The sequence below is a fragment of the Trachurus japonicus genome, chromosome 3, assembly GCF_045865225.1.
Source record: "Trachurus japonicus isolate A0001 chromosome 3, Traja_1.0".
NCBI lineage: Eukaryota > Metazoa > Chordata > Actinopteri > Carangiformes > Carangidae > Trachurus > Trachurus japonicus.
The window spans coordinates 26150387-26163644 of record NC_140909.1 but is presented as its reverse complement, the minus strand read 5'-3'; the positions used below and the strand labels follow the sequence as shown (position 1 = coordinate 26163644).

Genomic DNA, 13258 nt, shown 5'->3' with positions numbered 1-13258 from the left:
TCCTAGTTTACACCCCCCCTCCCCCCTCAACACTATCACCACCACCACCAAAATATCAGATTTTATTGAAATATTAAGTTTTTTGTAGTTTATGGTGGCCATGAAGTGCAAAACACAAGACAACAGTGCAGAAAACACAAAGAGAAACAAAAACTACTACAACATAAACTTGTAAAGCAAAATTTGGCTACCTGTCATTGGCTGTCAACAAGGATTGTTGCTGACTGGACAAATTAAAATTTGGCAAAACTTGGGCAATAGGCTACAACACTTAGCCTATTTAGCTATAGGCTTTATCTCTGATTCCCCCCCCCCCCCCCCCTTCTTGTTTTCTTTGTCAAACCCTAAAGGTGTAGGCCATAATCCTTCCTGTGACAGCGCCAAAGTGTAGGCCTACGTTCATTTAATCCAGGGGTGGGGAACCTTTTTCATATCGGGCCATTTCAATTTTTATAAAGTCCTCCGAGGGCCATATAGGTTATGAACACATAACTAGGGATGTAAAAAAAAAAAAAAAAAAAGTCTAATGTCTAACTGCTGTGTTATAAGCCTCATGATTGCTGCATTTCTAGACTCACCTAATTAAATGTGATAGCTGGAACTGTTTTTCACGAACTCTCCTTCAGCGTGAGGTTTCAGCTTCGTGGCTATTTTTTATTCACACGCGTAATATTCTCTGTCAGTCTGCGTCGTGAGAAGGCTAGAGTAGCCTACCCAAACTCCGACGAAGAGCATTCATTTTTTTATCTATTCATTATCCCTAATATTATCATTATTTGTTTATTTTCTTTTCTTTATTATTATTACTGTCACTATTACCGTATTATATACCATATTGTAGCACGCACGCACGCGCACACACACACACACACACACACACATACACCTAACACTACATTCATGTGGCAACGTGGCATGTCTTTTCCTGTTGTTGTCTGTACTTATGTCAATTGTTTGTATGTTTGTCTATGTGGTTATATGTGGTTATAACGTTTTTGTCCCTCACGTCACCTTGTCTATCACTTCACTAATAAATAAAAAAAAAAAAAAAAAAAAAAAGAGCATTAATTTTATCCAAAGGCATTTGTCCTCTCAACTCGTCAAGTTGTTTCAAGCTGCCAGCGCCTCGCCACAAACTAGGCACACTAACTGGCTTGCCTTTCACTTCAACAAAGAAAAAGTAATTTGTCCATTTTTCCTGGAATACGTGACATTCTGTGTCCACCTCCCTTTTCTTGACAGTCGCCATGATCCATCACTTGTGTCAATCACTCCGGCCCAATGCAATGACACGTAGGCCTACATCACATGCTGTATTCACTGACCCTGACGTTGACTCGGACATAGGACATAGGCCGTCTGTTTCTCTCAGAAAACGAATGGCTGGCGATTTATTTTTTCCTGCTTTTTAAAAAAAAAAAATTTAATTTAATTTATTCATATATGCATAAGATATAAAATATAAAAATTGTATTGCATTGCGGGCCGATTGAAATGGTCTATACGGCCCGGAGGCCGGACGTTCCCCACCCCTGATTTAATCTGTGACAAATTAATCCTGGTTGACAGAGGGTACCCAGCCTTTCCTGTGTTTTTTATTTGTTGTTGTGTTCTGTGATTTAAGTTTTTGCACTACGCAGCCACCATAGGTTTTAGTGACAGCTTAACTTCATTAAACTTTCTCATATTTAGCCAAGACATGTTTTAGAAGGATGCATGCAGGGGGTGTTTTACATTTAATTACCCATTCTTGTCTTCCTTTACTTAATCAAAGGGCAGTTGTTGCTAAACTTAATCAGGAGGCTTGATGTGAGTATAAACAACGGTTTATAAGACAAACTCATGCAAACTGTGTATAAAATCACAGGAAGAATGACTTCCTCCATACTGGATGGTGCATGCCCTCTGGGGCTTCACCAACAAACATCCTGTGGCTGGCAATGCCTTTATCATCATCATTATTATTGCTGTTATGGCTATTATTCTGTTTGAATCATCTTGGTTATGCTCGTTATGCAAAATGTACTTGTAAGTAACATTTTGAACCATGACATCATGGTATGTTATGTAACATCTTGAAAATATTCATTCTCAAACTCAGTTCTGACTGGGGCCAGCAGGAGGGACCGGGAGGATCGGGTGGAGTTGGGGTCAAACAGTTAACAAGCTGAGCTCAGCTGAAGTGACGTCTCTGAAAAACAGTGATGTGACGTCACGGCAAAGCCCCTCCCTAAGGTCACTTAGGTGAGACACATGGCGCAATGCAAACTAATAAGAGACACTCTCTTATCTCAATATAAATAGTAAACCCTCTGAGTGATGTCATATGTCCTCTTTTTGGCTCTAACTTTAACTGATTTCCTGTTTTATTCAACACATAACACATTAATCACACCACTTGTAGGAAATACGTACATATACAGTACATTATATATGTTTTTGTCTTCCACACAGAAATGCAATACAGTAATTTGTAATATACAGAATTTATTGTGTCATTGTGGTATTTGTGTGTACGTTCTCTTCCCAACATTTCAGATGACAATAAATGAGAGTAATGGGAGTATTACAAAATCAGCACAGTCCTCCTGTTAATGGACCGGTTGTTTAAGGGCCCAGGAATGTGGAAATAAACTCATCACCCAAAGCTACCATGAGAAATTCTTTGGGGAGGTGTGGGAAACTAAGTCTGAGTCTGAGGAGCAGTGATATGTCAGGAACAGAGAGGCTCAGGGAAGAAGGGAGATGGGTGGGGGGACTGCAGCCTCGCTCACAAACAACCCTCTGCCAGTACTGAGACACAGACCTACAGAGAAACCACTGACTCTTGTGTTGGGTGGGGATGTAATGATGATTGCATCTAACTGGTAATTTTAGTAACACACACATAGGGAGGGAGGTGCAACAAGATCTGTTGTGTAAAACTTCTTGTTTTGCTTATAATGTCCTGTATTATTTACTACCTGGACGTAAAGTCTTACTATTGGCTGGTGAATGTGGGGAAAAGAAGCCAATCAACAGGTTTTGTATTTTAGTAGAGAGTTTGCCATGTTTTCTTTACATCCCCCCTTTCCTGCTGCTGTTTTTGTGCTGATGGAGGGTTTTTTGTTTCTAATGGCTCACACATGCTCAGTATATGCGATTGTAAAGGTATGTGTGTGTTTCAAGTGTGTTAGTTTGGACGCAGATCATTTTAAAATGTAAAATGAAAACACACTGGCATGGATGCAGCTTCAGAAATACAAGTATTGATTAGTGCAGCTTTAATGCAGCATGCTACAGCTGCCAGAGGTGGTGACATAGGATGAGTTTATTGAGGGAAAAAGCTGCAGTGTGCTAACTCTCATTATTTATGTGATTTGCTCTAAAGTTGACAAAAAACATACAGGGTTATTGTTAGATATCCACACCCAGCTTCTGCTAGTTTAATGAATGTTTGCTCCTCATTGTTTATTTAGCATTGTTCTATCCTATCTATTTGTCTGTCATACCTGTGATTTGATGTTTTCCATTCTGCACGACAGTACAATAGAAAACAGAAATCAGTTGAATCAATTCAATAGCACTGCCAGAGCTAACATATACTTTTTCACACTGGTGGCAAAAAACAAACACAAATCCATTTGCTGTACAGTAGGTCACATAGGTCATGAGAGGTCAGCAGGTCAATGAATATATAATATATATGGTATTCACCAGATCTCAAACCAAATAAGCACTAGATTCCATAGTAACATGTAAAAACTAGATGAAGTCACACACTCATGTGACTATGACGACAATGACCTATCACAGAGGTTAACTTGAAGGCTCATGGTGGAACATCACCTTCCCAAGACAAGTGCTGTTGTTTGCTTGGCTGTTGCACCCCCTGGTGGCTGAGTGCAGAATCCAATGGCGATACAGTGGTTTAAACACACAGCAGGGTGATGGTGAGTCAGAGGTAGTGAGATGTTGTCGGAAACAACAAAAACCTCATGTCAACCAAACAAGTACATCAGGGAGGAGAGAGAGAACCAGTATGGTTCTCAAACTTCCCCTAAAACTTGTGACAATGAGCTGAAACTTTTTACTTTTAGTCTATCTTCAGTTTGAAATAGACACTTTTCTTCTATAAATCAGCACCAATCACAACAATTTAATATGTCAATTCTGTTCCTCAATTTGCACATCCATTTGCTTCATTATCAGATTCAGATCAGAAGCTCAATGTAAGTTTATTTTCTTTTATAGGAGATCTCCTATATAACACGGATGGCATGTCACTAAGGGTTTATTCTTCACAATGACTTCTCACCTAATTTAATTTTGTTTTGTAATTTTCAATTACAGTTTCTAAGCTATTTTAGTTGGTAACATGGATCCTATTAATAAATTTAAAACCGTAACAATTATTTTTCTCTAACTGTGACCAGTGATTTTCTGCCATTCTGTAGGTTTACAGAGAAAAAGACGAGACCACCAGGACGTTTATTTGTAAAATACATTTAATCCCTTTATATTTGGGCAAACAGTCCAGAGAGTAGAGGGGCTGAGATTGAAGGGGCAGTGGCGTCTGAAAGTCAGTGTCAGCAAATTCAAAAGGCAACAACATGAACAGAGAAACACAGCTATTACTGAACTGAATGATGTCATAGTTTTTTCTATACTGATCAATCGCCACTGCCACCAAATCTTTCTCCCTCCCCGTTCAGACTCCCGCGTACCAGACAAAGATATTACAATACAAAGAGAAAAAAGGCATAAATTGTATCTTTTACAGCCTTCATTATTTTCATTAGTACAATACGTCAGGGCTGCAACTATTACAAGACACTTTTACGGTTTCTCAGTTTAAGTATGAGATGTTATCAATACAAGGTTTTTAGTTGGTTGACAAACACTGTGATAATATGGGAGGTTACATAAGATGGGATGACAAGATTTTATGCAAATTTGTGGGTTTGTGATGTGTTGCAGTGCTGCAGTTAATGTCAGTGGCAGATGCATCGAGCAGAAACATACCTCAGGACCAAAATATGTTCAAGAGTTAGTGGTGGAATTAATGAAAAAAAAATCTTGGTTGAAGGTGGTTAAAAGTCCCACATTGTAGGAAATGAGATTTCCTTGTGTTTTATTTTTTTTTGTATTAAAAAACATGTTATATCAAAGTCAATCACCCTGATCAGATGTAAAACTTCTCATGGATCAGTATTTCGAAATAAAACACAGGAGAGGTGTACAATATGGGACCTTTCAGACTGATTTTAGTTGTAATGAGACTGCACTGCCCTCTGCAACTAAAATATCATCACTGCTGTTAGTAGCCTGAGACTATTACACAATAAACTTGAAGGGAGCAGATACAAAAGCATGAACACTTGTAATATCTAATCTAATACAATAGCCCTGAACAACACCAGCCGTTTGTGAGTGGGTAGATGAATATGACTTTGTTTGGCAATAATTTTGAGTTACACTTCTGCCAGATGTCGCTGCACGTGGAGAGAAGTACTTCCAGCAGACATTTCCCCTAAACTTAGGTAAGCTAGGCTCATCGCCTGCTGGCTGTGGCTTCGTATTTAGTCTGAAGACACAAGAGTGGTGTCAGTCCTCTCAGTGTGAACCGTGACAATGACCTGTAGGACGGGTGGAGAAGTGGGTTTGTTCACCTCTATGCAGCATGGCAAGACCAACACTAGTGCCGGTCTTATATGCCATCATCTGGTTCGGTCTAGGGCAAGACATATAGTATAAGCATAGTGCAGGAAGAATACAGGAGAAATTACTGTAGTATCCATGCTCATGCAGTCATAAAGCACTGTTAATATATATATTTATATACAGTTTATACATAAAACAGTGAAAAAAACATAATTAAAACCAAGAATATAAGAGCATGTTCATAGGCAAGGAGGCAGTAAACAACTAATGAATCCCTAAAGGATTAGAGCACCAGGACTGGTGGAAGTAACTCAATGTGACAGTGTGATATAATATCTACATATCAGGTTAGGATAGTACAAATATGCATAACAGCATCTGTGACTAACAAAAAAAAAAAAAAAAAAAAAAAATCAACAGTGTAATTAAAACGCTCAGTGGAGGATGGTTTAACGGTGTCTTCGACGAAATCCAGCAAGCAATAATATGTGACGGTTCCTACTTAGAAAAAGAAAAGGAAAAGGGAGCTAGGCGGCGACTGAGAGGTCGTCCTTCCTTCGTTTTGGCTTTGTTAGCCCGGTGCCTCAGTACACGGGGCTGTTGCGGATCCCGCAGCACAACACCATGCTGAAGATCATCTCGAAGATCTGAAGACACAAACACAAACACAAGGGAGTGGATTAGATAGGTCAATCAAAAAAAATAAAGATAAAGACTGGAGGCCTGTTTTAATGGTGTTTGTTTTAGACTGGAATCCACTAAAGGATGGATTATTAGTAGATCAGCTCTCTGACCTTTTAACCCCTACACTACAACCATCAGGGTCCTTGATCCTCGCCGTGCAAAATGAATACATTTTATGTAACACGCAAACAGCAATGGTTGAAAAATGACAATGTGTGGTTTTATAGGGAGTTACGGGCTACAACTATTTACTGAGAAACAACTCAGTGACTCCCTGACTGACTGTATACAGCCAGGAAACAGTGAAACCACATAGTTCCCTGTAAAAAGCAGTTTATTCGGACTCAGTCTGACATCAATAAACGCAAACACACACACACTTGAAGTTTGCTAAAAAAAACTATTAGCTTATAAGGCTAATAAATTAGCCTTTTATAAATATTTTTGTGGGAAGGGGGTCAAACATTTTTTCGAATACTTCATATTGTGCTGTCTTTGTTTTCAAGATTCATTTGAGCACGTTACTGATGTGCAGCTTCATGTCCTTACCATAATAACAGCAACCACCAGAGCGGCAATACCGATCACATAAATCCTTTCTGAGAACAAATCTTTGAGCCTGTAGTGGCAACTCTGCAACGAAAAGAAAACACCAACATTTTCATTGATATAATTTTTTCTTGTTGTAGTTTTTCATTTTCACATTAATGTTTAAAATAAAAATGTCAATTTGCATAGCTTGTATGCATAATTATCACGCAGTTGGCAGACATTGTTGATATTGGCACTGGTATCTCCTCACTGTGCCTTGCACACGTTTAAAGTAAAAACAAGTGTATTATTTGAATAGCTTAGTATTGATGAATGCACAATAACAAGGTACGTTTATACATGGCACTAGGCCCAGTTAAATATGAAACACAATTTTACACAATATATATATATATAGTGTAGGGGGTCCCTGCTCCATCTCTCCATCAGTTCGGGGGTCCTTTTAAGACTCTGCTCTACATACATACTTGACTTATCTTCATCATTGTTTCTCAACCTTTCCTGGCCCCTGACCACCAGGGGTTTCTCATAGCCAAACTTTCATCATTAGAAAAGTTGTAACTGACAACATTACAAACTCTGACACTTTGTTTTCTCTCTTTCTCGCTGAATTAGATGAGAGGATTGAAACCACTCTCATTCCTATGAATTAAGCATGGAGCTGGCGCCAGATCTTATCCTAGCATGAAGACCGGAGGTCAAAGGAAGCAGCTTGGGAACACAACGACCTCGTACACACTGTTTAACACAATGTATCCTGTTCGTTTGTGCACGGGCATCAGTTATGATAAATCTCGTGGCCCCGGCAGCAGGAATGTGAATTTCCCTGAGATGACTGTTGTTGGTAAAAACTTACTGATCTAAATAAAACAAGATGGCGGCCCTGTGGACGGTCCGTTCATGGCATAAATGTTAAGGTGCCACATGTTTGAGGGCATGTTGTCAATTCCAAAGCTGCCTTTTATTTGCATCTGAATATCACACAGCTCCAAATGCTCCCCATGGAGCAGGCGAGGAACACAACTGTGCTTTTAACATTTGATCTGAAATGTAATGTGTTACTTTCTCTCTTGCCAAGCTGGTAACAACCCAGTAAAGATGGATGATCACACTTACAACTGTTTGCGTGCCGCTGGGGCAGAGGTCAGTCACGCCGAGTGCATCTGTGATGTGTGTTAGGAAGGTGGTGCCCTGGCCTTTACCACAGCATTGCAGCTGAAACACAAAATCAACACAGTGAACATCTGATACCTGGGAAGCTGCTGGTGTGATGTGGTATTTATTCTGAAAACCTATTTTAAAAGGTTTCTAGGCAGGGGATCATCAAAGTTCCTCAACACAGAAACTCAGTACTCTCCCAGATAATGTTATCAGTGCTACTGTACAGGTCTATGTCACAGTCATTAGTATTACAGTCTGAATTGTAATACTGTTGGATGGATTTACATCCATATGCTAAAACACTAATACATCATGTTTAGTTTAGTTTAATAAGTTTATGTGTATCAGGGACAATGTACAAAATAACATTAGTCTCGAAATGAGAAGAGATGCCTTGTACCGAATTTAGCTTACTAGCTACTTTCCATCCGTAGTCCCTGGGCAGGTGAATAAGAACAATATAAAGGTAAGAATTATCATAGAAAGGTAAGAATTATCATCAGGAAAAATAACATTGCCCTGTTAAACTCCTGCACCTAATCTGTTTAACTTCTGCTATAAACAAAATCTAGACCAGGGATGTCTAACATGCGGCCCACAGGCCAAAACCAGCCCGGCAGAGGGTCCAATCCGGCCCTCAGGGTGTATTTGCCAAGTGTGAAAATTACATAGAAGACAGAAGAGGCATAATTTTGTTGAAATTGCACATTTTTTTATCAAGAAATTTCAGGTTGTTCATAATATGTTTTGTGAAAGGATAGTTCATTAACTGTAAACATCTTAATAAACTACTAATACAAAAGGAAACATTCATTTTTTAAAAATAGGTTATCATGCTATTATTTTACTGGTCCGGCCCACTTGAGATCAAATTGCGCCGTTTGTGGCCCCTGAACTAAAATGAGTTTGACACCCCTGATCTAGAATGGTCAGTGTCCGTCTTCAGCACAGCGCCGCCTGGTGGTGATGAGCATGTATTACATCTGGGTGGTGTACTGTATGTCTGTGGGTCACGAGCACACCCACTACTCTCCTGAAGTGTTCCAGTTCACAGATGAAACAGACCTCAGGGCCTTTGATAACTGAAAGATGATATACATTGAATTTATCATGTGTCATGTGTGCTCATACCGTCTCATGGAAGACCTTGAGCGCAGCTGTGGCAGCCTTTTTGCTGTCCGGGTCAGTGAGGCTCTGCGTCATGGCCTTGTCATATGCAGAGTCGTAGAAGTTGATCAGCTCCTTTGACACCTGGAGCAGAAACGAGGAGGAGGTTGTTAGTCACAGTACGATTCAGTTTTAGTCAACAGTTTTTCAGATTCAGACTTGGAAGTTTTTATTTCACAGAAATAAGGAATAAAAGTACAAGTAAATATATAAAAACAACTAAACTACTGTTATCACTTTCTTACAGTGTCTCTGTGCATGAAGCCCCAGATTCCAGCTGCCACCTCGCAGGCGAACAGGATGACCAGGCAGGTGAAGAACTGCAGGAGAGGACAGAGACATCACATAAAGGTCCATTTAAGGATTTAGCTAACTGAGGTTTTATTTGATTACATAATGAAACACAATACGTTTTTTGGAAGTTAAAGGGGACCTGTGGAGTTTTCTTGTAAACAAACCATAGTTATGTGTTACGCATGAAATGTTGAGAGCATTTCACTCCTAATGAAGCCAGCACTGTTCATTACTGGCTCTCAGTTGTCTTCTTCTGTGCACTGCAGCAAATAAGGGCAAAATACTGTCTTGTGTTGATTGATGTAATAATGTAAAACTGGCTGGCATGGTCCCGATGTGCACGTGTGAGGTGAACAAAAACCAGGAACTGGTCATCGACAACGCAGCTGCACAGGGGTCAGAAACTCCACAGGGACCTTTAAATGTGACTGTGACTCACGGTTCCCAGCAGACACTGAGACTCCTGGATGGCACCATAGCAACCGAGGAAACCGACCACCATCATCACGGCACCGACAGCAATCAGGATGTGGACACCTGGACAGATAGACAGACAGATAGGAGAGATCGACTGATTAGGATCCACAGAAACATACACACAGCACACGGACAGGCAGAAACAAGAGGGCTGCGCAGACACAAGGTAGAAACACAACACTGCTTTTAGACTGCATGCATACAGTAACATCTGATGGACAGCAGGGGGTGCAATGACAGTAGAAAGCAATGAGTCATGTTGACAGGAAGTTGCTATTCATTTTCTTATCCAAAGCTTCCGCTCTATACTTCAATAATACAACAAGTTCTGCACTTGTTTCCTTTCTTGCACATCTGCAGAGATTACCATATGTTTACTGGGTTAAACTGTCTGTGGATTTATATTAATATTAATAATATTTAAGAACTGTCTCTTTCAGGATGAGTCATTTGTCTGCTTTTTTCTTTTAAGCGAGATGAGAAGAAGGGAGTGGAGAGGAGAAACATGATTACTTTAGATGTTCTGCAGTTTTAAATATAAATTCACAGCACAAATAAAGGATTCATGAAATATTCATTCTCTGAATCTGTTCAGTAGAAACTGTTTGTTCTTTCTCTAAAGACCAATGTTCTGTTTCTGCCAGTTTCACTCCTATAAATATAAACGACTGTGCTCCTATGTCGTTAAATTGGCTTTACAGCAGTTTAGTTTCCATTCTTTGCAGTAAACATGAGAAAAAACCCACAAGCAAAGGGTTTGAGCAAGATCATTTATGTAATTACATCAGATTGTGTGGTTGTGTGTCGCTGTTGAACATAATATGTTCAATGCGACATTAGCATTAGCTGGTGCTGATGGTTAGTAATGCTTAAGAAAAAAAACTAAATTTGCAAAGAAACTCATGATGATAACAATTATATCTAGGAGTTATCCTGCAGCTGATGGAAGATCTCAGCGACAGGAGAACAAGACTAGGTCAGAACCTAGTATGTGACTGGATTGTGTTCGGTAATCGCAGTTGAAAACACCGTAAACAACTGGGGACCACAGCCTCAGACCTCAAGTTGCTGACTCATCTCTGCTACTGCACACTCTGCTCCAACCAAGTGTATCAATTTCTAAATCTCTAGACTAGGCAACAACAGAGCACTGGAATAAGAGAGTAACGACACGCATTGGTTCAATGGAAGCGCATCCTGATGGCGGAATATGGGTATTGCAAAAGTGCCCAAGAACTGACCTGCATTGTTGGTGAATGAGCAAGTGCGGTATTTTCAATAATTTAAGGACATTTCTAGATCACCCATATTAATAGCATCATCGTGGACCCCTTACAGATAAATATTAACACATAGGCGAGAAAAAAACAACAAAACAAAAAAAAACAGTTTTCTACATCAATGTTTCAATCTATAATTTATAATAAACAAGTGCAATTTGATATGACCAAGACACCTACAAACAAAAACACAGCCTTTTTCATCAATTTACAAGCAAGTGGGCAACACACATACATTGGAGTGATGGGTTTTCTGGGCGCTTTTGTAATACCCATATCCTGCCAATCGGGGAGCATAACTCTTACCACGGGAGTCAAGGGAAGTGTCGTTACTCTCTTATTCCAGTGCTCTAGGCAACAAAGATTACTCAATTCTTTTTGAAAGAGCAGCAACCATGAGTAAACTCCAGTATTCAGCCAGCCAGCCAATGATCTAACTGCATCTATGACCATATACTCACTCACTCACTCAAGGGGGGGAGAGAGAAAGAGAGTGAGTGAAAGGGAGGGGAAATGGAGGGAGAGCAAGGGGAAATTGAATGAGAGAGAGACAGAAGTTGAGAGAAGAAGAACTCCCCTGACGCTGCCATTCTAACCAGCATGGAGGACAGTGAGACTGACACTGCATCAGAGTGTGAGCTAGTAGAGGATCTTCCGGAGGAATTGCCAGAGCCACTCTCTGCCATGTACGACCCCATACTCGGACAGCAGAACCCAGTTGGCATAGCTGAGAAATGTGAAGAGGTTTACCTCAACATGAAGCGCAACATCCACCCTCCCTGACCAGTGTGAGAGACTAGAAGCGAAAACAAAGAAAAGTGAGCTCCGTTCGCAATTGTCATATGGACATGCAGTGCTGCGCCGAGCCCCCCTGTAACTCAGAGAAGGACTATGAAACTTCTCCCAGCCCTTAGTCGACATGATGGTGAGATAATGAGTGAAATTTGAATTTTGGGTGAACTATCCCTTTAAGGCCAAATGTAACATTTCGGAATTTTCGAAAAATCTGGTTAGGGGTACCCCAACTTTGAGTAGTTTTTTAGGGGGGCTCCCACGGGAGTTGAATTTCAACGTTTTATTACATGATATTACACACCTTCAAAAACACAATGGTGAAGAAGTTTCTTGATAATGATTTACTTCCCCTATTTTCATATGTTTCCTAAGTAGAATAATGTGGAAAAATACAATTCTGAGGTCAAAGACCCCTAAAGGTCACCAAAGGTCAGCCACGTCTGACGTCTGAAATCAAACCTTGGGGTATGTAGATGAAATGCTGAAAGGTTCATGCTTTAGTCATAAAATGCACAATACCTTCCATAAGAGCTTATCTGCCCCATCATAAGAAGATCAATGAAACCTAGAAGGATAGGAGAAAGGTAGAGACACAGAAGGAGAGCAGGAAAGGGAGTGAAAGGATAGGAGAGATAGGGAGGGAGGGAGGGAAAAGAGAGGAGACAGATGAGAGAGAGTGAAAGAGAGGGGTGTCATGCACTACGATGACACCAACATACAGGTTCCAGCTGTTGTGTGGAGAAGAGAGCAGGAGGAAATGGCTAGGGAGTGCTACGCCAACGAGGTCAACAAAATTCACAAGAATGCAAAGGTTAGCCTCTCTGGTTTTGCAGTACGGCCTGATGAATCCCACCTTGGCGCATCTTCTGATGCTAAAGTAGTGTGTGACTGCTGTGGGGAGGGGGTGGTGGAAATCAAGTCTCCATATAAGTACAGGGAAGGCCTACTGGATGTCACTGATGATTTCTGCCTTGACCAAAACTATGACCTAAAGAAAACGCACCCCTACTACTACTTACTACTTACTTACTTATGTCTGCAATGTAAAATATTGTGATTTTATGGTGTGGACAATTCCAGAGATGATTGTGAATCGCATCACAAGAGATGAAGGGCTCTTGCAGAAGGCTTTACCTACAGCAAAACAGTGTTATTTAGGGCCCGAGCGACGACATGCGTCGACGATCGCATTTTTGGAGGCTTTC

At 40.4% G+C, this 13258-nt stretch overlaps 1 protein-coding gene across 1 annotated transcript in view; it reads right to left on the bottom strand.

Annotated features, from left to right (window-relative positions):
• Positions 1 to 4469: 4469 nt before the first annotated feature.
• LOC146990030 (CD81 antigen-like) overlaps positions 4470 to 13258 on the bottom strand; it is a 31922-nt gene continuing 23133 nt past the window's right edge. Inside the window, exons 3-8 of the mRNA XM_085767759.1 lie at positions 9941 to 10038; positions 9453 to 9527; positions 9172 to 9291; positions 7996 to 8094; positions 6877 to 6960; positions 4470 to 6290 (exon numbers count right to left, since the gene is read on the bottom strand). Of these exons, the coding sequence (XP_085623885.1) occupies positions 6228 to 6290; positions 6877 to 6960; positions 7996 to 8094; positions 9172 to 9291; positions 9453 to 9527; positions 9941 to 10038 (539 nt within the window). The 3' untranslated portion in view covers positions 4470 to 6227. The remainder of the gene's footprint in view (positions 6291 to 6876; positions 6961 to 7995; positions 8095 to 9171; positions 9292 to 9452; positions 9528 to 9940; positions 10039 to 13258) is intronic.